The sequence below is a fragment of the Caloenas nicobarica genome, chromosome 7 (assembly GCF_036013445.1).
Source record: "Caloenas nicobarica isolate bCalNic1 chromosome 7, bCalNic1.hap1, whole genome shotgun sequence".
Lineage (NCBI taxonomy): Eukaryota > Metazoa > Chordata > Aves > Columbiformes > Columbidae > Caloenas > Caloenas nicobarica.
This window is the reverse complement of record NC_088251.1, coordinates 2,861,185-2,887,782: the sequence shown is the minus strand read 5'-3', so window position 1 is coordinate 2,887,782 and position 26,598 is coordinate 2,861,185. Positions and strand designations below refer to the sequence as shown.

The 26,598-nt window shown below is 40.9% G+C and overlaps 1 protein-coding gene across 2 annotated transcripts in view; it reads left to right on the top strand.

The window, feature by feature from the left end:
* Nucleotides 1-26,598, top strand: part of DOCK1 (dedicator of cytokinesis 1) — a 287,412-nt gene that overhangs the window by 168,103 nt on the left and 92,711 nt on the right. For both annotated transcript variants that reach the window (XM_065639491.1, XM_065639490.1), the window contains exon 29: nucleotides 2,159-2,253. In XM_065639491.1, the coding sequence (XP_065495563.1) occupies nucleotides 2,159-2,253 (95 nt within the window). The remainder of the gene's footprint in view (nucleotides 1-2,158; nucleotides 2,254-26,598) is intronic.

Genomic DNA, 26,598 nt, shown 5'->3' with positions numbered 1-26,598 from the left:
AGATTAAAATGTGGAGCTGAATCAGCAAAGTAGGTCAAACCACACGTGGCACAACCTCCGGGGTCAGTAACGAACGTGAATCGTCAACAAAGTAAATGAAAATTCATCCACTGTCACGTGCAGCTTGATCAGCAAAGTGTGCAGAGGCTCAACAGCCGAAACCGGTGACAAATAAAGTGTAAGGCAGGGTTCGCTGCAAGAAATCAGGCAAGCATACATCCGTATTCATAAAATATTAAGGGAAAAACGCCCAGTGAGCTCAAATCCATCCTCTTGGATGGGTGATGGCCCTTCCTGTGGTGCCACTTGAACGTTTCATTTATGCAGCTGTGAAGCAGCATCAGTCAGAAAATCACCCGGTAGGTGCAGCTCTAACAAAGCACGTGCTGGAGTGAGGTCCCGGGCAGTGCTCGGGCAGCAAAATATGCACCGTGATTATTAAAAATTATGTAACTCTTTCACAAAATACATGAAAAATGAGCAGTAAAATATGTGGTTTGATCTCCTAAATGAAGACGCGTTTTACTGAGCCAGCGGACTGTGTGTCTGGGATGAATTTTGCCTTACGCAACGGTAACATCTCATTAAGCACGAGCAGTTCCAAATTTTATCTCTATCCTGTTAACGTCAAAACTTCTTTACTGATGTTGTGTGGCTGGGAGTGATTTTGGTAAAGTAACAGTGGAGTTATTTTACTAGTATTATACATTTTTTTGGTTAAAATGTGGTTTTTGTGCTCTGTTTGCCCTCTTTGGCCTGGATGTCTTGGGTACCAGTAGCTGGGATGCAGAGCATCCCAAACAACCCCTGTGCCGAGTAGTCTGGAAGTTCACGTGTTGTGTCCTCAGGATCTCTGCAGCTTCATCCTTCCCACCAACCCAGAATTTCTGAGCCGGGAGAAACGTCTTAACAGAACAAGGAATCCAAAGATAAAATGCGACGAAGAGGCTGGTTCTCACACGTGAAGAAATTCTTCTGAGAGCAGCATCTTCATATTTGTTTCTCACGGAAAAGGTTACATAAAAACCAGCTAAAAGTCCGGTGAATGTAACATTTTGGGGTTTTTTTTTGGTAGGCGTTTGACATTTTAAAGATAGATGAGATAAATAGCATTACTGAGAAGCTGTAGCGAAGGAAAAATATTTTAACCTTGGAATAAAAGTTCATTTTTATCTCTGCGTGAGTTGGATCAAGGACTTTCTGTGTTAAGTTCTTTTTTCCCCCCTTCATCTTTGTCCGAGCATTTGATATGACTCAAAATCGTTAGATAGCAATTATAGATTCCCAAACTGCAGAAGATGATTTACATTGTAAAGTACATGAGGTTTCTGTTCCAAAGAGATGTTTGTTTATATCTGTGTAGAAATAAATTGGTTTATGCTACTAAATTAACTTTGTTCTGGCTCAGGTCTTCACTGGCAGAAGCAATTACTGCTGCTCCCTTTAGGGACAAAGTCTCTCCTGCTTTCGGGATGGCCAAACCATCGCTGTCGTCTACCCCAGCTCAGGGTCATGTTCACCACCACGCTTACCTGAATCCTGCTTTGAGCTAGATTATATATTTAAAAAAAAAAAAAATAGATAATCTCGATTTCAGACAAGCAAAAATTTCAGGAGAGTATTCACAAGGGGAGGTAAAACTCATCGACTGACTCCAGGGAGTATTTTTAGTGTAATTGCAAGATTAAAATGAATGTCTTAGTTTTTTAGTTCTCTTTCCATGTACCATTATGCTTTTAACAGCTTTTCATCATCGGCCAGACACGTGTCGCGCCATGTATGCTGCACAAGAAGGGACTGTGAGATTTGTCTGTGGTAGAGAAAATAAATTAGGTTTTTCTTCAGGAGAAACTGCCTTTGGATAACTGGCAAACAAGTGCTTGTTCCTGAGTAACACCGTGGGTTGTTTATGATGTATTATAAGATTACTGGCATTATCATTTCTGAGAAGTTTAAATAGAATTACTGTAGGATTTATGTACATCATATATAAATATGTCTTGGGAGAATTTGTGTGTGTTGTGTATGAATAATGACTTTTTTATGAAGCGGAACAGTAAGACACCTTTTGAGTCTAGTCATTAATAACTGACACTATCACTTGTACTTTTCTGATCCAGAAGAGCGGTCTTTCCCAAATATTTTCTCTTCTTTTTAGGATTTCCTGATGGAAACATTCATCATGTTCAAGAATCTCATCGGGAAGAACGTCTATCCCTTCGACTGGGTTATAATGAACATGATGCAGAATAAGTGAGTATAGAGGAAAAAAGCACCGTAGCTTTCTGAGCCGGCTGCTTCGGGTTTGATCTGAAACAACAGTGTTGCTTGGAAACAGTAAAACACAATGCAGCAGCTAAGGTGGATTTGGTGGGTTTTTTGCCTTCTCTGATGGAAATAATTATTTTTAAATTGGCTTTGGAGATTGCAGGGCAGTGTTTTAGTGGCCTGTTTTGGGGTTCTTGGAGCCCACCGCAAATTAAGGCTGGCATCACTCTGAGAACCGAGATCTTGGAACAGACTGCAGATGCAGGAGGGATCCCTGCATATCTTATAATAATTTAATGTATTCCTTTGGGGATAAATGATACGTTTTGCATGTTACCTCAAAAACTAGTGATTATCATATGCTGACATGGAGCTGTATGTTCTGGGATATTTTCAGTGCTATTAACAAGAAAGAATTGAAAGGGCATTTTAAATCCAGATTCCATCAGCCTGGTAATAAAGAAACAGGCTGCAAATGTTTTTGATCCCCATTTTTTTACTCAATAATTGCAGCATTGTCATTATTTAGCATGCCTTTGTGCAGTATTTTATGTTTGTGACATTTATTAAGTATGTCAAACGCTTTTATGTCTACTGTGATGAAAGTATAAGGAAAAAACATTTTATTTACTAGTTGCCTGGAGAAATCTCTTCTGTCCTTACTGGTAGCTACCATGGCTGTAAAGTTGTCAGTGTTTACTTATATAAAATCCTGAACCACAGTTCCTACTGTCGTTATAAAAATGCGCCATAACTTTAATCTTGGCTTCTGAAGTCTCCTTAACCGCCTAATAAAATCCATTCGTAATAAAGATGAGTTAGGAGATCCAGCCGGCTTCGGTACCCCCGTTGGTTATGGCTGCACATTTGCAGCTTGCAAAGCACCTGCTGTTTTTTTTTTTTTTAAACGAAGAGCCCTTTGAGATCAGCTGATGAGGAACGTTGAAAGCCCATTGGGTTCATTTTTTTTTAGTTAATTTGAAAGTGGTTTTGGTTCAAGGACTCCACCTGTCTCGAGCATCGTGTTGCAGGTGCTCTGGAAGCCCTCCCGGTACCTGGCATCCCTTCCGTCGGGAGAACACCTCCCTGCTTCGTGCAGTGTTTTCAGAGATTGAAATCCGAGTGGGCAGCTCTGCGTTTGGACACTAGTAATGCCGATTACCCAGCCACGCGGCAATTACTGCCGTGCGAATGCTATTGCGGTGATTCTTTCTCCAGATGTGAAGACGATGGGTGTTCCTCCTACTGCCTTCACAATATTGCCAAATGACCCCTCAGTGTTCATTTGACCTCCATTTTATTTTTTTAACTCTGAAATGATGGTCATAGAAATGGAAGAGCAAAAGCATAGAAAGAGCCTTTCCCTCCCCGCCGTTTTTACTTTAAAGCACAAAGGTATTTTTATCAGGCAGTTCCCTACTCAGAAAATTTGGAGTAACGCAAAGTGTCCCGCAGATCCGCAGTTAGGGGACAGGCTTTGATTTTCTGATCCTTAAAAATAGTCTTGTCTTTCTCCCCAAGCTGAACATCAAGTCCTGAAGAAGCAGAAATGGGGTGTGTTGTTAAGATCTTTGATTCTTACTGAATAACCTCGGTACTCATAGAATATTGGAGTATTATTTAAAGTTAAAAACAAAAATGTTTTTCAAGTCTCTCTGGTGTTGATGAGTATCTGCAGAAGTGCTAAAGGGGGTTGTTCATCTCTGATTTACAAGTTCATTTTCATTACACCAGCTCGTTTGTAAATGCGTCTGAATTGATTTGAGTGCTTTTCATTTTTCCTGTTGAAGCTAATGGGGTTTCCAAAACCAGAAAGCTGCACTGTAAAATACCTTTTTGTCCATCCGGTCCATTTATTTTCACCCCTATAAACTTTTATTGAAGAAAACGAGGAAAACTTTAGGAATAAATTCTGTCTTTTAAAGCTACCACGTCCTCTCAATAAAAATAACTTGGCGCATGCCGTTTTGTGTCACTCTTTGGAAGCACTTCTGCAGATCGAGTATTTCTGTGCCATAAGCCAAATTAAGTGAGCTGATTTTTAACTAGTTCATTTATTTCTCTGCCTGAAATATATCTGCTAGTGTGAAACAAAGGAAAAAAGCAAAATTCCTCGCTGGAACTTAGACCTCAAATACAGCAGAGAGACCTCTTAGGTGGCATCTCTTCACCTTGGTGGCAGAGGCAGCCCAGGCAGCTCCTCTCCATGCACTGATTTCCTTCCAGATAGTTAAAAGTACGTTAAAATATTCTCACTGAAATAGAGTTGTAACTATGGGGGAAGAGGGGAAATGGAGAAATGCATGCGTATGTATTACAGGGAATATTAGTTAAAAGTTAGTACTCCACTTTGCACTTCGCTAGTAGAATTCCTATATACATAAATATATGCACACTCGTTAATAATCAGAGAAATTACTCCTGTTCTGTGTACTTCGCATGCGTGTTTTTGGTACAGAGCATCAAAACTTGGGGCTCTGTCTCTTTCCCATCCCCGCAGCGTTGCTGTGTTACCACCGACCGTGCTGAAATGAACTCAAAAATCCTCATATCTAATGAGATAATTGTTACTTTTTTGTTCTTAGATGTGCCACTTAATACCCTATTTACTGACTTCTCTAATTTGATTAAACACAGAGTCTACTGTGTCGGCAAAGCGAGTGGTTAATTAAGAGTCCAGGGTTTCGAACGTTACTGATTTTGCGTAATCCTTTGGTTTGCCCCCAAGATTTTCAAGGCAGCTTTGGTCTGACTGCTGGTCAGACGTGGAGGGACACGGTGGTCACGGCGCAGGTCCGTCGGGTGCTGTGCAACCCAAGTGGTCAGAGAGATAAAAGAAAAGAATATTCAAGCTGATACTGTGGCCTTTCCTTTCACTCTCAAATTCTGCTCCAAATCAGCTGCTGTTGTACAGTAAATAACAATATCCGAGCAGCGGAGGTGGAAAAAAAACATTGATACGGGATCACAGAGATGAATAACAGACCATAGCGTGTTATGATTGAAACAGCTACTTCTAAGGGAAGAGCAAGAGACTCTATTTAAACCAAAAAGCTGAATACTTTCATGGGTGGCTGATTGAAAAGAATATGCAAATAGTTTTAAATAATTAAGTCTCCATCCATATAGTCTTGAAATGGCCATTGCGTTTGGGTAAATCTAAAGAAAAGAGAAGACAGAGGGGCAGAAGGGGAGGAGAATGGTCTTCAGGTACTTCAAGTTTTGATGCAGAGCAGATGGGTGTGCATTGAATTGCATACGAATTCAATTCATAAACTGTGGCAAGAAACGTTCAAGTTCAAGGCTGGGGAAAAATACTTTGGCAGTGAACTGCGGTGGATTGCTCGGGGCGTTGTGAAGTCTCCCGCAGCAGAGGTATTTAAAAAGGGCTTGACAAGCATCTCTGAAGATGCTGGTCATAATTTAGGGAGAAGGGGAATGGAATAAATGATCTCTGGAGGCTCTTCTGAGCCCCGTCGCTCTGTGTGGGATGGTGGACACTGGACGAGGACTTGGAGGTGACCTCGGTCACTCGGTGCTATTTCTCCATGTTGCGCCACGTTAGGATTGTGTCTACTTTAGATTTATGTAGCTTTTCATCCGTTGGGTTGTTGTTTTTCAACAGGAGTTTTTTAAGCCCGGTAAACCCCTGGCAAGTGGTTCTTAAATGTATTCATGAGCACATTGCCTAAAAATAAGGATGAGCTGAGACAACTTTAGAAGAAAATGCTACTTGTTTTAAATTTTGCTGTTGGAAATTGCTCGTAATTCTGTTTAAGATACTTGGGCACCTTTAAATTACATCTACCATAAGGTTTACATGTGTACGTATTTTCAGGAAGAGTTATTCCTGTTAAGATAAAGCCATAATATGACTGGATTTTTTTAAAAAAGGGGTTTTATCAGCTGTGTTGACAGCTGCTTTGTAGCGATCCACCACATGCTTGATAATGAAATTTAGGCCTGATAGTATTTCTGTCACGCAGGTCTCTGCGATAAACTCCAGTAGCTGTATTTACTAGTTGGAAATCAGAGGTTTTCCTGTGTTTTACGATAGAGACGGGCAGCACTTCGGAGGCAGATTCTTCATTCCAGGCATCTCCTGCAGGAAAACACACTCAAAGAGTTTTAACTGTAGAAGTAGTTTAAAAAAAAAAAAGCAGGGATTTTGTATTGTTTACATTTTTCCCTTCTAAGTCATGTTTAGAAATGATTCAGAAATGTTTTAGAAATTGTTTTTAACTTTTGTCATAAGCTGACAAGCTAAACTTCGGTTCCTCTTAAACACGGAACATGAAAACAGTTCCCCTCTACGTTTTTGTAAATGAAAATAATTTAGTCTTTGGTCTTACTTTTGGCATTTGAGACAATCTCTTCCTTTGGTAGACCTTATGATATATTAATTTGTAGCTACTACTTTCATCTGCGGCTGTTCCAGTGGAAGCTGAGCTGCCTGTGAAAAATGAATTTGATGTTTTCTGTTCTATTTTTTTGGTGTCTAATGTCCGCATTTACATAAAATACCTGTTGTTTTGCCTTTTGAAGTCAGAGAAAAAGGGGATGAGATGCTGCTTGGTGAGAAGGAGGTTTCTTGTGCCTGTGTATTTTGTATTTTCTTGCCTTGTGGAAGGAATCTGGCGGGTGTTACCTGCTCCCACCAGCGCTGCACTGGCTTTGCAGGTGTGTTCCCTCCTGAAAATCCGGAATATTACTGAAATTTCTGTGCGGAAAAAAAAAAAAAATAACCTTGTAAAGAGGGCTAAAAGGATCAGGGAGATGCGCCTGGTAAACATGTACCTTTTTACTGTTGCTGGAGTGTTTATTTTTGGAGCTCCCAGGGAAATGTAGGCTGTTGTGCTCCGTGGTTGTCATAGCAGTACCTGTCAGATCTATACGGCGCTCGCAGAATTAACTTCAGCGATGTACACGACGATCCATCAATAGTGTGCAAACGCTGACGTGGTTATGAACTGGAGCAAGTTTTGCGTAACCGTGAACCTTAAAATGTACCACAGGCTTCGGTTGCCTGAGAGTTATTCTTACTGACAGGCAACCCAAAGCCAAAATAAAATTGGGTTTTAGCTTATTGAAATTTTGCTTAATCGCCATAGGCTTTATACAGCCACATAGAAACAAAACCAAAATGTTTTTTAATAAATGTATGAAAATAGGCTCTTTGTAGTTACATAATGGACAAGTCAAGTTGCATCTGTCAAATTAGGTGCAAGCGCAGAAGCTTTTATTTAAAATCCATCCCAAGCTAGGGATGGATGGAGGTGTGGTTTTCACCACGGGGAAAACGGTCCGGAAGGATGACAAAGATTCTGGATTGAAAAACTACAGAAAATGCAGGAACACAAAGCAGTTTTACATACAATCGCGTAATATTGGAGGTATGGGATAGAAGCACAAAAAACCTTTCATTTTCCTAAAGCCCTGCATATAACGATGTTCAAGCCTGCATTAATATCGTATTCAAAGAGATTATTAGTAGACATAACTTGAAAGCTGGCACATATAACTGGGGCAGTGATCATTACAATATTTACTCAATATATATTGTTATGGAATATGGTAACGGTTTTACATTTCCAAATACAATATTTTGGTGAAGAAGTGTTTGAAATGCACGTATATTTTTAGGAGGAGAAGGGATGTGTTGTTTCAAGAAGAGTCTGAACAGTAGGAAAAACTTCGATTAGAAGGGATTTGCACTGTTTTTCCTGACTATTAATACATTTTCTGTAGGACTCTGTGCTTACTTATTTAGAAAGTTTAAGAGCCCAGACATGTGACTTGAACCACAAAATATTTTTATTTACAATAGAATGAAATAGGACTTCAAATGGGAACAATTCTGTTTTTCTTTAGTGCCAAATATTTCTCTTTATAGAAAAAAACTCCCACTATTTACCATGTATAGATTGAGGATAAAAATTTTCAAAGCATGTAAGTTTCTTAGGATCCAGTTTTCAAAATTAACTCCTGCTAGAAATTTGGTCTTCATCTTCAAATAAAATAGATGAACGCACACTGATAAATTCTATAAAGTTACGATTTTGAACATGGAGGGATTTTTTTTGCTATCCATAAAACCTGGTTGCATAATGTAGTGACCTTTTCAGTAAAGACCTTGCAGGATTTTTGGTTTAGTACCGTACCTGTCAAATTAACTGGACCTGGGAGTAAAGTGATTGTACTTGGCTATGTTTAAAATAACACAAGGGTTGTATTCTCACTGAAAAGGCTGAGATTCCTTGAAGGAATATCCTTCAGCGGGCGCTCTTTTCCCTTGGTCGTTTCTGTAGCAGGAGGAAAGGATGCAGCAAGTTATTTTATCCCAGCCATGAGGAGTTCAAAATGTTCTTCCTAGCATAGGTTTCCATCGTTAATATATAGCCTAAGTTATGGGTTTCATGTGTTTGGAGACACGTGTGTTTTTTGGTGAAGGCGTGGAAAGCTGGCTTGGGCTGGGTGACTGTGACTCTGCGTATTCTGTCTTCTATTGTTGTGTTTCCCTTGATAAACCTATTTTTCTATCCTTAAAGCGTAGTTGGGATTTGCTCTCCCTCTGGGAATGGAGATCCCTGCATCGTGCCATCTCTATAAAATCAGGCGAAGGCTCTTGCAGATGTATTTCATCCTAAAGCACGAGGGAAATCTTTGTGTTTAATTTCGTTGGGGAAAGAATGAGCCTTATTCAGTACTTGCTTCAAAAATATCACCGTGGAGCATTAGGCTAATATGCACACCCTCATTGTTCAGCAGTAGTTAACGTCTTCTCAAAATATTTCTGATATATTCCGTGACACTTCAACCTTTTATTTGCCGCAAGAAAATTACAGTGACTTTAAAGAGAAGAATTGCGTGTTAGGGAACATCTCTTCCTGAACTAGAAAGAAACACATAGGGATAAAATGATCCCAACTGCTGGTGTTCTGGAGTTCAAGTTTTATATATGAAAGGGAAAAAAAGTGAACTAGGTTTTTTAGAGATTTTATTCTTCTTCTTCTGTTACAAGGCCTTGCTATTTTGGGCAGGTTTTAAGTAGCAAGGCCGTCCTAAGGGTTAGACCTGGCAACGTTCCTGTTCATTAACTGGTTGTCCTCCTTTGAATGGTGGCAGATTTAATCCCTTCAAGACATTTTGGATGCTACATGGATCTTACGACGCTTGAAGACTGTAAATTTAGAATAATACTTCGTCCAGCAGACTTTCCCATGTTACTGCTGTTGTTTTTACATCCCGGGTATTTCACGGGGCTTCACTGGAAGGGGTAGCAACTAAAGCAAGAGTTTGCCCTGCTGGTCGTCTTCCTTGATATATTTTACTAACTCTTAAATATTTGTTCTGCAAACAGGTGATGAGTAATTGAGAGGCACCTCACAGTCTGTTGTTTGCAGAAGTGGCTCAGAAATGTGATGTTTTGAAAGAAAAGTAGGGCATGTATGCTACATGCAACTGAGCAAAACTAGCAGCTTGGCTCGATGGTTACAAAAAAAGAGGCAAGATAACATCACAAATAGGTTTTTTTCTTCCTCACTTTGTGGAATCATCATCCACACTATGCTGTGGATGTCTGGTTTATATTGTTTTTAACAAGGTACTAATAAAGCCAACTAATTATTTTGGGTACATGCACTTTTTTTTCCCGACTTGTATGTACAAAGTGTTAAGAACTCCTGGGTTTAAAATATTGTTTTGAAAGCAAGCTGCAAGAGGTTATTAGACTATGTGTCATGATAATTCTATGGCAAGAGTCTAATTGAGATCTGAAGAAACATTGCCAAATTAATTTCAAATGGAAAATAATGATTTGGATATTATTTTCCCTCCTAGAGTCTAAACCTAGGTTGACAAGGAAATACTTTGTAATGATTGTACTCATGAGTGTGTTATACCAACCAATATATTCATCACTTTGATTTTTATGATATGTTTTGGTTATCAAATGGTGCAGTTCAAGACAAATTCAATATATTCTGCACTGAGTTATGGATAATAATATGTTGTCACATATTTTTGTTTGTCTGGTTTGTGCATTAATTGTTTCGGGAGTAGCAGAAAGCCTTAGCAGGTTACATTTAGTTCAGATAGATCCTTTAGTGGAAGATTTCCTTCAATTTACAGTTTTCTGATTCTAAATTTTCTAATTATAACTGAAAAAACTCTAACTGTAATTTTAAATTTTAAATTGTATTTCATAATTCTGAATGCTCTTTCTCTCTTCTGCTGTCTGAGCCCACTGAAAAGTCCCTGGTGTGTAGATATTCAAAGTTTAGCTGTATATAAGGTTGAGGGAGGTCAGATCACGAGCATTTGAATTCACGTTATTGTGCCAGTGTGGGTGTTTGGGATGAAGCTGCGTATGAATATTTGCTTTCTCATTTCATGGACCCTTTGGGACCGTGCTCCTCACAGCTTTATTTCGCTTTGCTTGGCTCCTCGCATTCTGTTTTGGTGCCAGATCAGTCTCTTTCCCTGCAGTACCAAATTTTGTGGGACCGCCCAGAGGAGCGATTGCTCTCTAGGTTCCCGCAGGAAAAACGAAGTTTCAGTTGTAAATGTGACAAAAACCTCGACTGAGAGAATGATGATGGTGTCCTTTGGTGGTGGGAGCCCAAAGGCCATGTAAGAGCATCCCGGTTCTCCCTCCTGTGTTCAGTTTGGTCCCCACTATACAAAAAAGATGTGAATGGGTTGGAAAGGGTCCAGAGAAGGGTCACAAAGATGGTCCAAGGACTGGGCAGCCGCCATATGAGGACAAACTGAGAGAACGGGGCTTGAGAAGAGGAGGCTGAGGGGAGACGTCAGCACCATGTGCCAGTGTTTAAATGGTGGCTACAAAGCGGATGAGATTAAAATCAGTGACTTAAAACGTTCCAAAGCACGGCCCAAGTTCCCTGGCAGCCCAAGGCGCTGGTTTGCTCCACAGAGCTCAGCTCCTGCCGGTTGTGTCCTTGTCACACGATCGCAGCCTGGCTGGGGCTGAAGGGACCTCTGCAGATCATCCCGTCCAACCCGCCTGCTAACGCAGGGTCACCAGAGCAGGTCACACAGGGTCGTGTCCAGGCGGGTTGGAATGTCTCAGAGAAGGAGACTCCACAACCTCTCTGGGCAGCCTGGGCCAGGCTCTGGCACCTCACAGCAAAGAAGTTTCTCCTCATGTTCAGCTGGAACCTCCTGTGTTTCAGTCTGTGCCCTTTTCCGCTCATCCTGTCCCTGGGCACCACTGAACAGAGTCTGGTCCATCCTCTCGACACCCACCCTGGAGATGTTTATCAGCATTGATGAGATCCCCTCTCAGCTTCTCTTCTCCATCTGAACAGCCCCAGCTCTCTCAGTGTCTCCTCATCAGAAAGATGCTCCAGACCCCTCAGCATCTTCATAGCCCACTGCTGGGCTCCCTCCAGTAATTCCTTGTCCTTCTTAAACTGGAGAGCCCAGAACTGGACACAATATTCCAGACGCGGCCTCACCAGGGCAGAGTAGAGGGGGAGGAACCTCCCTCGACCTGCTGCCCACACTCTTCCTCACACACCCCAGGTACCATTGGCCTCTTGGCCACAAGGGCACATGGTTGACTCATGGTCAACCTGTTGTGCAGCAGAACTCCCAGGTCCTTCTCTGCAGAGCTGCTTTCCAGCAAGTCAACCCCAACCTGTTCTGGTGCCGGGGGTTGTCCCTCCCCAGGTGCAGGACCCTGCACTTGCCCTTGTTGAACTTCATCAGGTTCTTCTCTGCCCAGTCCGGCCTGTCCAGCTCTCGCTGGGTGGCAGCGCGGCCTCTGGTGTGTCGGCCCGTCCTCCCAGTTTGGGATCATCAGCAAACTCAGTCTCTTCATCCAGGTCCCTGATGAACAGGTTGAACAGGACTGGACCCAGTACCGGCCCCTGAGGAACCCCACTAACTACGTGGCCTTGTGATCTGTGCAGCATGTACACAAGGACGTCCAAACCCACCTGAATGTGCTTTTCCAGTTATTAATTGAAACGATTCTTTGAAATTCTGGTGCCCTGACAGGCAGCCTGCGCTCTGGGGCAACTGCCTGGATCCATCCATTCTGCATCTTGAAACAACGGCATGAAGTGCCGGCCACATCACGTACCCAAATGTGAAATTGCTTCTTTTTTTTTGGCACAAAATATATGGCGTGAACAGGAATGTGACAATACTTGTTTCTTATAAAAGCAGCAGCATGAAGCAGGTAATTAAATGAAGCTGAAGGTGTTAAATCAAAAAGCATGTTAGCAGGACTCCATTTTTCCTAACAGTAAAAGCTGGTGGCACGGGATGTCTATTTTTAACATGGAAGGTGTAGCAATTTTCACTTAAAATCGTTACTTTTCCATGTCAGCTTGATTTAAGTTAATACTATTCCACATATAAAAATACCTGGTGAGTGAAGTGTGTGCTGCTGTTTCACACTTGAGTTTTATTAATCTTTTCCTCTTTCAACATTCTAAAAACCCCAATATTTCGGTCTTTAGAAGTAAACAAAAAAATACTTATTTGTATATTATAAATGGGAGCTCAGGCTTAAGTGCTGCTCTTGGCTGTTACTTTGTACTGAAGATTTCTGTAGTTCGCTTTGAAACTGCATCGTAAATTCTATGGCTTTGACCATCAATTAGTGACTTCATTATTTTCAGCACTCAGGGGTGGGAGAGAAAATGGCCTTTTGGCTGAAAAAGCCTTTTATTTACTTTTCCAGTAAAATCAACTGCTCTGCACTGTAACTCACCTATTTTTTTTTTTTTTAAATAAGAATTGCAAACAGTATCAGAGCTACAGAAATTAATTCCCCTTTTCCTTGGAAAAGCCCATTTTTGGGTAAGCAGGAGGTTTTGGTTTCCCGAGGGATCCCCGTAGGAAAGGGGAGCAGGATCAGAGAAAACCCTTGGTCCTTTCCTCCTGCTGAGGGAGGAATTTCTTCTGGGAGAAATTTATGATATTGCAAAGGAAAAAAGAGCTGGGTGCATGTTTCTCTCCTTACCTATCAACAAACATGGCAGGAAATACCATCATTCCTGTCGATTCACTTTCCATGGTCACGTCAGTGTCTGTAACACTCCCAGGTTATTCTTTCTCACTGTCTTCCATCAATCACCTTTTTTGATACAGGAATAAAAAAATATTGGGAAGTAGTAAAAGCTCCAACATTGTTCCTTGTGCATTACCGAGAGCCATCACTCGAGAAATGCGAGACAAAAATCTTCTTGATGGTGGTATGAGAAGTGAGGAGGCTTCAAACCTGAGGGGTGAGAGAGACAAAAAATCAGCAGGTTGTTGGAGAGGTTTATCCTTCATTCCTGAGCCGGTGAGGCTGTGCAGGTCCAGCTGTAAAGAATAGATCAGGTTATCAGACTTCAGGAATTGTTAAAGGTTGTTCATTTTTCCTTTTTTTTTTTCTCTTGGGATATGATTTTTAGGACTGATGTGTTACACAGAGCTGTATCCTCCTCCTTTTTGCCCATCCAGAAACCTCATATGATTTTTTTTTTGCTGGGATTTGGTGACAAATGACAACTGGGTAATGTGTAAAGGAGTCTTACACAGCCTCCACGGCCGAGCTGTGGTTTGGTTTGAGTTTGTTTGTGTGTGTATGTGGTTGGCTGGTTGTTTTTTGTGTGTGTGTTTTGATTTGGTTTATGGTGTGGGTTTGGTTTGGTTTGGTTTTTTTGTTGGAAATACCAGTTCCAGTTTAAGTATGACGAGCTGAAAAAGCTTTCCCTGAAGTGGAAGAACTAATGTTTTGAGCCACTTTCCTTTGGCTCAGACAAGGCCGTGGACAAGGAAAGGCGAAACGGCGATGTCGGGAATCCTCCCGGATTGCTGGGCGTCGAGAACGTCTTTCATTGTGTTTAACCAAACTTATTAGTTATTACTTGCAAACTGCTGCGTTTCAGAAGACAGCTTGTCAGAATGGACCAACCCTTGTGACCCCAAGTCCGGTGCCAAAACCTCCATTTCCCATTTTCTTGTCTTTTAGAGCCAAAATTATTGCTTTGCGGGTGGAAGGTGCCCAGAAGTGCCGGCGCTGCTGGTGGCACCGGGAGAGCTCCGGCCTCCCGCAATTTAACACCCTTTCAGTTGTGTTTCCTTCTCCTGCCCATGTTTTAAGGGCAACAGAGTCGTACAAGAGCAAAAATAAGATAAGAATATTGCTGATAAATTTACTGCATCATGTCAAATGCCGCTGCTTCTACTGCAAGATTTTTCTGCCGCACATTTGTGGCGTTTAAATGAACACGGCAGGAGGAGCAGCGCGATTAAACAGATATATTCTATGTATTGTAAAATAGTACTTCGCTGTTCTGTATGATTTTTTTAATAATTCACAAGAATAGTGAACAACACAGTTATGCATTTAATACAATTTTGGTAAAATACTAAGTATTTGGTAAAATATGCCTAAAACACTGTTGCCTTCTAACTTGCCCAACACATTCCTTTTCTGGGCTTTGGTCTTTTTGAATGACTGACAATCGTGTAGCACTTTGGCTTCTGAGAGCAGCAGCCTCGATGCACAAAAAGCCGGTGAAGCCTTTTCTGGGGTTATTAGATTTTCAGATCAAAAGTATTTAATGAACAGATTCTAGAAAACAAGCTTTTACAGTTCAAGTGTGAGCAAGCACAGCCAGTGTAGTAACAACTAAAGTTTTAAAAAAATTATATATATTCATGCTGTCACATAACATATCATGTGTGATTATAGGACGATAAGATTTAAAATAACATTTAGAGAGAAAAGAGATATCAGATCACTGACCATCACCAGTATGATGGTTTATTTCATTGAACATGAGGACTGAAAAGTCATCTTCCGTGTCTCATAATGGCATAGGGGGCACAGATTTAGCTAAGCCGTTCTTGACAGATGCTTCTCTTTTTTATCATAAGGATTTGTGTTACCGTTAAGCAGGCATTGCTGCAGCTAGTAAAACAGATACATTGACAGATCTTGGGATGAACAGATTGAAATGATAAGGTAAATTAATTATTTTTCAACATTTAATAAAATGAGAGCATCTTTAATATCATTTCTGTTAGAAAATATTAATACTGGGCCAAATACTGTCAGATACTTCTGTGCAGCTCCTGTTCTTGGAATGGGTGAGCTTTCCACTTCCAAGATGTTTTTCATCTGGAGTCTTAAAAAACAATAATATGGAAGAGATTAAAAGCAAATGTTTTCCTTGTTACGTTCATTGTATGGATACATTCACCAAACGCCTGTCGAGCTGCTCAGTGTATTCAAGGATACACTTGCATTTGCTTGGCCAGTGCCAGTAGCTTTGATCTCCCAGCTCTTCAGATTTTTGTCCTGCCGCGGATGGGAAAATCTTCGCCTTGCTTTTGTGGGACCTGTTTGCTGATTGCCAGCAACCGCAGTAAGATACAAAAAATTTAACTAAATAGATAGTTGCTTCCGAAGGTCTGAAAACTGTAATTTTTAAGGTCAGTATGACTATCAGTAAAATGAAAAGGATACCTGCAAGTAGCTCCGGAGAGGCAGCTGAAACCGGAGCTCCCGATCCCTGAGGATCTCCGGCTGCGATGTGACAACTTGCTGAAGTTTGTTTTAGAGCTACCGCTGCCAGGTGAAAAACACCACCTCTCCGTAACACAACGCGCTCGCTTGGTACGACATCATCCGCCCGGTGAAATTTGTTCATTTTTTTGACGGCTTAATTTGTTTTGGCTGGCTTTCTGCTGGCTCAGGTGTCATCTCTGGTTGTGCAGCATTAGAGCTTTGCGCTGGTGCAGGGGCTGCATGTCCTGTGCTGTGGCCGGTTCCCAGCGTGGGGATCGCTCCCCCAAACTGGACCAGTTGGGTTCCAATGGGTCGTGATGTGCAGGTGATGGACAGTGTGGCCTCGGGTAGGATGCTGGCAGGGAGAGCCCTGCTCCCTGTCTCTCAACCTTGATCTTGGATCTCTAAACCACACGTAACTTTCGGGTGGTGAGTGGTTTGCAAAGGTGATTTGTTTCCCAGGGGCTGCCATCCGTGGGGAAGACCTTTTGCCATTATATGGTCGTATATGGAGGGTGTTGGTCTCTTCTCCCAAGTAACAAGCGACAGGACAAGAGGAAATGGGCTCAAGTTGCGCCAGGGGAGGTTTAGATTGGATGTTAAGAAAAAATTCTTCAGTGGAAGGGCTGTCGGGCATTGGAACAGGCTGCCCAGGGCAGTGGTGGAGTCACCATCCCTGGAGGGGTTGAAAAGATGCGGAGATGAGGTTCTCAGGGACATGGGTCAGTGCCAGGGGTGGTTTAATGGTTGGACTCGATGATCTTGAGGGTCTTTTCCAACCAAAATGATTCTGTGATTCTACATACGCGCGTATTGGGTGGGTTGTGGAGGGGCAGGGGCCGTGGTACCAGCTCTACCCTGTTAATAGCACCCGTTAGGTGGTCTGCTGGATGGAAGGGATGATCAATATTGCTTTAAAGAGCTACATCTGGCAGGTTGTTAAAACTGTTGAGAGTAATTTTACTGCAGCCTAGGTGCTCACAAGCCTTGTGGTTGGGCACTGTAAGAAACATAAGTTTTAACGGGAAGAGGCAGAGGAGAATATAAACTTTACTTTGGAGTTACTGCGGTATGTGCAGGTTACACGCCGTGGTCATCAGGTGTAGGACACTACCGTGGAGTTCCCCTGTGCTGTGGGAGCATCAGCCCCGATGCTTGCCCGTGGTCACTCTGGCTTTCCTGGGCTCTTGTCAAGTCCGTGTTGCAAAGCAGATTTTTGACCAGCAGCTGCTCTGTTCTCCGGTGGGAAACTTGGGGTCAAAGTGCAGCAGCAGTTTGGTGGGAACGCACAGGGCGAGAAGTCTTCTTCTGATGCATGAACACTGAGGTGTGTTGCAGCATGTGGAGCGTCAACTTATCCTCAAAAACCCGGGGAATTTGGTCCACCAGATGGTCTTCTGCATAGCGCTGGGTGCCCATCACACTCCTACGCAAGGACGTGTTGCATGTGGGTTGGATGGATGAAGTTCACCGGCCGTGAAACAGGGAAGGCTGTAGCAGTTGTATCCACCCTCCCCGGCGTTTATTTATCTTTTCTGTTTTTCTCACGTTACATGTGAAAATGGATTTTGGTTCCAGTTGCATTGAAATTACAGGAGTTTTGTGGGAGAAACAGGTGATCCTATATTAACAGAAAACTTGAAAAATGACTTTTATAGCATTATGTATTTCTTCATGCTGAAATTTTCCTTATGAGAAATCAAGTATTCAGTAATCGCTGTTTTTGTTCCTTTCTGTGTTGGAAAAATGAGTAAGATGTAGAAGAAGATGGTTGGTGGTTTTCTGACAGCTCACTTACAAAGATATCCAAACAGATACTTTTCTGGGATGAACTTTAGTTGCATCTTTTGTCAGTGAGATTTTAAAAGGAGATGTGATACTATGATGCATTTGCAAGTATTCACTCTACCTCCCATGTTGTTGTCTCATGTTCTTCTTGCTGGACTGTTTTGCATCTTTTGAGCCAGCAGCCATGTTTAATTTTTAAAAATAAAAGTGAAATTGCCAGCTGTCAAAACCAAACATGTTTTATGTAAGTTCTTCTTGATCACTAAATACTTGTTCATTTGTCAAACTATTTTTTTACAACGCGCTTCTTCCACAACCACTTCAGTCATGTTTTATCGAGGAAAACTTTTCTTAAGGAAAGTGTTTCCATCTTTGAGATACATCCCATAGTTATTACTTGACTAATATATTGATATTGGGTTGTACCTTCCTCTTTTGTTTAGTTTTCCTGGTCCACATTAACCTGTAATTTTCAGTGCTTTTGACAGCATCTAAGGATTTTATTATTTTTTTTAAGAATTACTCCCCATCTTTTCCAGTTTGTCCAAATAATTCTACTGCAGGAGTGCCAAGAAGCAAATGTACTTTGTCAGGTGAATACTGATCAAGAGGCGTAGAGAGGGATCATTGCGTTTTCGCTCCTTGCCAAATTCAGTGCTGGAGTACCTTAGTGTAGCAATAAAATTGTACAAATGTGTGCTGAGTTTGGCTTTCCTTCAAATGACACTTCTACGTATGCCGACCAAACCCTCAAAGCTCATTTTTCACCCTAACTGTGTTTTGATACGCGCCGACTTCTACGGAAGGGAGCAGGAGAAAATGTTCTTGGCTCCGTTGTAATTTCTCTTGAAGGCTGAGGACTCTCTTTCTCAATCCATTTCTTCCTCCCTCCTCTTAATTTACTCTTTTCTCCTCTAGTGTAAGAAAAAAAAAATCCACCACTCTAGCAAGCTCTTGTTTTTGATGAAGGAAGGTGAAAATCCCGCTCATTTGGTGCTGAAGTGAAAGAAAACACAGTTTATAATGAGTGTGAATCTACAAACAAGTATTAAATATAAAACCTGAGGGACTTGCGAGATGATCAACAACTAGTCAAGGGTTTTACAGGTTTTTTAAAATTCTCTATTTTTCTAAAAGGCCGTTACACTCTTGACATCCATACTGGGTGATACGTAGCATCAGCCAGTGCTTGTCAAGTACTCCTGAAAACAGACAGTTGTCTTAATTAAATTAGACTGACTTTTTACAGCTTCTTCTATTTTAGTTTCTGCCAAGACAACTGACAACAAGAAATGAGGAATTTATGAAGAAATAATGACAAATGTATGCCACCATGTGTGATGTATTCATCCAGCATATAAAATGTATTTTCAATTCCAACATCAGAGCTGCTAATCAGAAATTTGAAAATAGACTAAAACTGTTGATCATTTTATATGAATATGCAGACTGCACACTAGATCTCCATCCAAACCGTGCTGTGGATTTGACTCACAATGAAGCTTTAGACATTCAGCACTTCGAACTTTTCTAAGAGTTTGTTTCACTGTTAGTCAGGATTTCAAACTAATTATTTATGTTAGAAACAACTCATGGAATAAAAGTACTTAGGAGAAAAGTAGAATATTGCCAAGGGCAAACTTACACCAAATCCTTCCACGTTACATCTTCAAAAATAAAAACCTGGACCGCAACCCAAAACTCAAGTGCATCTCTGAAAAAAAAAAAAAAAAATTAACAGAATTGTTTTAGAGGGTTTTTTTTTCAAGTTTTTACTGAGTGGTTTCTGGGTATTGTCTTCCCAAAGCAGAACTTGGTGTGTGGATGTCTGAGTTCACAGGGAAAGTAATAGCATTTCACTCAGGCTCATGTCAGTTAAACTGTGGCATTCATTTCATTTTTCACTTGTGATATCTGTAGTATGAATTGCTAATTTGTTTGTTCGGAAAATTAGGGGGGTGGAAAATTACCCACTGAAGCCAATGGGCAAAAACGCTGGTGCATGGAACATTTCTTTTCCGCAGTTCCCCTGACAGCACCGACTCTTCCATTTTGTGCGTAACCTGGATTTGATTGAAGTTTGTAAACTTTCCCTGTGCAGTACATAGAGTTTTGAATCAAAGCATGCTGTTCTCTCTCCTGTGAAATATCTAATCCCTTTTACTTACGTGTTTCTCTTCAAGCCGTTCTCTTGTTCTGACGTGGAAACCCTACCTGTACAAGCGTGATAGATGAAACACAGCAGTTGCCTTGATGTTACGTGGCGACGGTGATAGTTGTGTTACAGCTGATAAATAGAAAGGGTTTGTATCAATCCACACCGGAGCGGGTTTTGGGCAGATCTGTAGGTGTGAGTGAGCAGCATGGATGATCACGAGAATTGATCTGTAGATCTACAGAAACTGCCTTTCCAGTCTGTCTGACCGGCGAGTGATGTCTTGCAGAAAGCCTATGGTATATGATAGCGATATACCACAATTAACCTGAGATAGCCGCCTTGCGATGAGATGAAATTTGGTGATATGTGCTGTTTTTCCAGCTTTTCTGTGTGGCTGCAACCATGCCAGACCTTCACTGTGGGCCACGGGCAGAAAGGACGAGTGACATCCACTCCAAGAGTTCCCACCAAGTCCTTTCCAGCTGTGTTATTAAATGAAATTGCAGTGATACACAGCCAGCTGGGTTTAGTTTGTTGGGTTTTTTTCCTTCTCCCGAGTGCTATTTATTAATAACTGAGTCCTCTCCATGCAGGGAATGACCCTGTTGGGATGGTGAGTGCTGTAAGACATCTTACAGAGCTGTGCTGAGTTGGGAATGCTGCAAGATCTACCAGATGCTTTAGGCTGAGCAGGAGCAATCCTGAAAAGCCTTTTCTGTAGTAAAAAAGGGAGATTTACATGTTTTGATTTTCTTATGCTCAGGGAGAAAATCACCATGTAAAGGTTTTATTTTGTGTTACTCTCTGCTGTTGCTTCACTAAATTTGAAACATTAATTAGGAAGTTTGGTGTGAAAGATCTTTGGGCTGAAGACGCACCAACAGCAGATGGGATTCCTAGGGCTGGACACCGTCATGTCAATGATTTATTTGTCAGCAATACCGTATGTTGTTTTCCATTTTCTATAAGTATTAGCCTAAAATGTGCTAATGACCTTTTTCAATAGCACTTAATTATGATACCTGGTTTATTACAGCAAAGCATTTTTTTATGTCAGGTTAGAAGTTACATTTCAATACTTCCAATTGTCCATTCACAATCCACTTACTTAACTGAGTATTTGATTTAAAGGTACTTTTGGCTTGAATACAATTCAAAGATACTTTTGGATTGAATACCATTAACTTAAAATATTTCTTGAGATAATTACAACATAAATATCATTGGCAAACAGGCCCAATTTAATCTTATGTACAAGTATGTACGTATACTGTTGTTCTTACATTTTAATCTGAGAAGTCGTGTTTTAGATTTGTTACCCAAACTCTTGGGCATTGTGGGTAAATTAAACGTTACCAATTTGTTCAGCTTCTCTTTGCTGAAGGGGTGCCATTGTCAAAGATGCTTTGTTTGCCATAAAGTACGATTTATACTGACGGTTTTATATCGCAACAATAATATTAATTTGAATTGTTCTTGTAAGAATCTCAGAGCATCTGGGGAAGATCAACTGCGTTATGCTGACCTTACAGATGTTCAGATTGATTCATAGGGGAATTAAGTAATTTGCCTGTGCCCATGCAGCAAACAACCAGCAGTGAAGAATATCAAATCATATATTATTTTCACATGAAATGTTCTGCTCCATTGCGATAACTAGTACATTTTCCGTATGAATATTAACCCGTAATTTTAGTTGAGATAGCACAGTTCACATCTGGGGCGTGTAAGTGGAAAAAGTATTCAAAATTCTATACGAAGATAAGGAAAGTCAATGTAATACTTAGTTTTTAAGGCCAGCATCTGTAGGCAAACATTGCCCTGAACTACCCACAAATATATGTACTTTGTGACTTCTGTCAAGTTTAACCGAGCTGGTCCTTCCCGATTCGCATCTTTCGTCTGGAGTTTATAACTTCCAGAATATTGCTGCAGAACAACACCTGGTTTAACCACTTCCCCACTGGATTCAGGCAGAAAGAGCCGGATGGGGTTTACATCATTTAAAGAAATAGAGTTAATGAGGCTGATTTTGACTGATGCAGATGAGAGGGCAGTGAGCTCCCGCAGCAGGGATGGCAACAACTTCTTTACAGCCTTGCTCAGCTTTAAACTTAGAATGTAAAGCTTTAAACATGGTTTATCTAGCCAAGGATGATAAACATCAGCCTCATCAAAACTTTCTGTAAAACTGTTACTGCTCGTAATTGAGATAGATGCACTTCGACATATCAGAGCTGAATAATGATTGCGATGTTAGCATGTGTGTTTAATTCACCTTTCTCATGTAAAAAGGTGGATCAGGCAACATGTATTGCATTATCAAATCATCCTGAGAATTGGAGCGTGTTGCATGTAAAGCTTCAGTTCTAATAATGCTGTGCCAAATTAGCAGGAATGAATAGACGCTGAGTTAATAATCCTGTTTTGCTCTTAGTTTATAATGGATTTGTTGATAGGAAACAACTTTTCTATCTGTTTACATCATAATAATTTGATAACCCATTTGTATTATTTAAACTGCATATTTTGTAAATGCTGAAGCGAAGTAATTTGTAACAGAAGCAGTATGTAGGAACAGCTTTCCTAAAGTGTTTTTTAAATTGCTTTGCTTGCAGCTACAGAGTTTACCATGAAGAACAATTTCTCATTCTGAAATTTCCAAGCCACAGGAGCGGTCACACAGCTGAGAAAGGGACAGGCTGATGATTAAAGACAGTTTAATGCCCCGCTTGTTGGGAAACAGAGTGCTGTAGACCTTACTGGGCTAGCAGAACATATCACTGCAGTTTCCTAATGTCCTAAATCAGGAAACTGATTTATCACCTATTAGGTCTTATTAGATCCTGTTCGGAGGGAAAAATGAACTGCTGTAGCTGGATGGCAGAAAATTAATTTGAAATAAATGTGATATAGTCGGGGTTCTTCAGTTCTTTTATCCAAGTCAACCTCTGTGGCTGGAAAGCGGATTTTCCAGGTTCGATACGGTTTCTGGCGTAGAGGCGTACTGTGCGTGCACAAAGGAATGCAAGAATGATGTAAAACTGTCTATTTGAGACAGGTGGAGCTCTGATGTGATTACTTCACACATTTGCAATTTAGATTTTTGTAAAAAACACTTCCTGTGCCATAGCATGCCCTCCTTGCGCGTCTCCTTTGGTGCCAGCAGCGGCGCAGGGCAGGTGGAAGGTGGTGGGTATCACATCGTCTGGGGGAGGGTTTTATTTCTTCTGATCGCACTTTGTCCCCAGGAGAAGTTGCAGGAAGCCACTGGAGATATTTTTGCACTGTTTCAGATTCTTAGGAGTTTAAATCTGTTGTTTAAAATGGATTGCTTGTATGATCACCCAGTCCAACCCACCTGCTCACGCAGGGTCACCAGAGCAGATCGCACAGGTCGGTCCAGGCGGGTTGGAATGTCTCCAGAGAAGGAGACTCCACAACCTCTCTGGGCAGCTTGTTCCAGGGCTCTGGTACCCTCAAGGTAAAGAAATCTCTATTTCCTTACTGTGTTTAAAACTATGCCTAGAAACATGGGTTGATAACAACACGCTTGGTAGCAGTGGAGCAGATTGCCTGGAGCGAGCAGCTTCAGCTGCACAGTGTGCGGGAGGGGTGATCTTTTCTTCTTCTCACCCCACTCTTCTTTCAGCTTCGCCTTTTATTGCTGTTATTTTTAGTTTAGATAAAGTTTTCTTCAAATCGAATGCAAGAGCTGTCCCTCAAGTACAAAAATATTAATCTGATTGCAAAGCACCAGTGGTGTGCGTGGCTCCCACCCTGTGTTTGGACACCCCATTGGGAAGATGTTATTGCCATTCTTTGTTATCCCATCCAAGGAGCCACATATAGACTAATAGTCGCCTGGCTTTGAAATCTGTCGAACCAAACTGGCTGTTGGACCTTCCCTGGGGGCCCCACAGGAATGAAGGGTCCACCAGCAGCGTCCTGCCGGCACCCACAAACTTCTCAGCCCAGGTCCACCAGGATTTTGACCGTATTGAGGGTTTTCATACGAGTGTGTCGCTGCTTCCACTGCCGAGTTGAGTAATGATGTCTGGGTACACGGGCAGTGACGAGTCTATTGACTGCTCTTTACATAAAAGGAGAAAATATTGAATTCAGTAGGGAGGAGGTAGGGAAGCACAGGTTTGCGTCTCACCCTGATCGATCATATTCTTTTGGGCGGCGAGGCTTCTTAAAGAATGAGAAAATGAGGTTTCTGTTATTCTCAGAGGCAGCAGCTGAGATTGCCTTGGCAGTTCCAGATAAATGAATGAAGTTGTATTTATGAACACCAAGCAAAAGATAAAGTACTCACACCTTGTCTTTCCTTCGTACATCATCATACCAGCATTCTCCTATTCTAAGATTAACATGAGCTGTGCTTGATTTTGTGATTCACAGGTTTCACCTGTGGGCACATTGCCTTTATTGAGTAGGAAAGTCAAAAATTGGACTTGCGTGGCATACAGGGCAAGTCTTTTAAATGGAAGGTCATTCGCTTCTCCGTAGCATCTTCTGATGTACAAAATGGGATCGGTAAAAAAGGTTTGATATTTTGAAGAAATTCAACACCCCGTTAGTTCCAGATCAGCCAGTCGCCCTTTCTTGCTGAGACCTTTTACTGTGCCTATACAAAGGAACTTAAAAAAAAAAAAATCTATATTTACCATAGTTGAAAACTTCTTAGCAGAAGTTAATTTATACAGCTACCATCATCCAGTAATTACGATTTGTCGCAGACTAATATTTACTTTTTTGACTAATTTAAAACTCATTCATTATACTACGTACAAATTAAGAGCACGGTGTTGTGTTGGTCTCCGAATGCATAATTGCAATTAAGATACTCCTTGCAGAAGCAGTAAATGTAGGGTTACTTTGGACCACGAGTTGTTCTTTCTGCTGGTTTTTTGTTTGTTTGTGTCTGTGCAATTAAATTATCCTCCTGTGGCACAGAGAAAATAACACTTATTTGTATCTGGGCTGTAACGTGGTATTTTTAATGGAAGTGTCTTTAATGAGACGGGTTGTTGACTAACGGCGGATTAGTTGTGTTTGCTCATTCCACGAGAGGTGAGAGGCTCTGAACAGCCCGTCTGGCCCCAGTTGTGAGCGAGGAGCTTTACTGGAGCAAAGCAGGTAATTTCTGATGAAAATATCAGCGCTTGAAGATTTGGAATCACAGGAGGTCCCTGCAAAAGTTTGTGCTTCTCCCTTTTTAGCGCCATTTGAGTCTTAAACGTTTCATCATGCCTTGGGAATAAAAAGTATATAATTTTGTCTTGAATTACAAATTTGAGTGAATGTAACATAAATTAATGTGTTCCCCAGTACAGAACATTTGAGTGGTATCATCATCTAATGTGCTCCTATATATTGAACTAAATCAGTTTGCAAGACTCATTTGCACCTTTACGTGCTACGTATGGGCTGTAGGAAGTGTCAATTTTTTAAGCAAGCATAAAGTGAGAATTCTGCAATTGCAGTATGGCAGATGAAATACTAAGGTAGATATAGTTAAAAAATATGTATAATAAAAACCCTTTCAATATTTTCCCCCTGTAAAATTTAAATTATCCAACCTAAAGAGCAATGCAGGGAGGCTATTCTTCCCAATAAAGCTAGAGAAAAAGGAAAATACTCTTAAAATGTTGGGAAAAAGTATCTTTGTCTCAGTGTTTAGGAAAAAAAATTGAATTAATTTTTGCTATAATTTATAAAATACTTGTTATGTGTTTTCTTTTAAAATACTGTTTCCTACTGCAAACCTGGAAGAACTGAGGAGAGCTAAAATAGCACACACATTCCATTTTAACAACCCCTCATTCTTCAACAGTGATCCTCAAATCTCTTTGCCTTATCAGTGTGATCAAACCCAAACCCTTTTTGCAGGCTGTGTTGATGCTGCAACACTACAGCTTTTGGTTGAAACCCCTGTAAATTATATCACATTTTAATATGCCGCTTGCAGCCACTTTTAGTATCTTTTGGATATCAGTCTTCAGTGATCACCGTTTGCGTATTGCTGACGTTAAAGCTGAAATTACATAAAATCTGAGCAACGCGTGCATGCTGTCCTGCTTTTAATTAGTCTGCTAGTATATGGAAAAAGCCCAGAAAACTCTGCTTTTTACCTTATATAAACCTTTGACAAATCCTCTGGTTGTTCAGCGTTGGCCTCTGTAGCTTCCTGCTCTTGCCCAAGTTGCCATAGTGTCTGCTGCAGATGGGCTGGAAAATGCTGGCAAGCCTTATTTAATGTATTTTTATATTATATTATAAATATATAATAAGATATTATTTAAGATATTACCTGTTTAAGGTATTATTTAATGCACTGTCTCCATACCTTCCAACTAGCTCAACTTTTTCCTTCTGGCAATTGTGTTTTAATGGTTTCCCTTAAAACTTGCATTATCAGACTCTACCTTCCAAAACAGAATTTTATATGGAAATTTTGGAAAATATGATAAAAGTAACATAATGCAAGAAAAAAACCCCCAAAACAAGTGCTTGAAGCTCTGGGTAGTTGAGGATGTTTCTGAATTAGAAACTTATATTCCTACAGGAAAGAGTAAACTTAAAAGCCATAAAGTCCTTGAAGGCTTTTATGGTTTCCCATGAAAAAAAAGACCCTATCGCATGAACACGCTGGTAACATTTCAGTGGCAAAGTAACGTACTCTGTCGTACATAAAATTATACTGTACAAGATTAGGACAGCTTTAGATGTTACTATATATACAACCATTTGTTAAAAACAAATCAACATGAATATTTTGTTTGGTTGTTTTTTTCTGGGTGGGAAAACCTCTTAGCGCTGGGGCTACTCTGGATTTTTC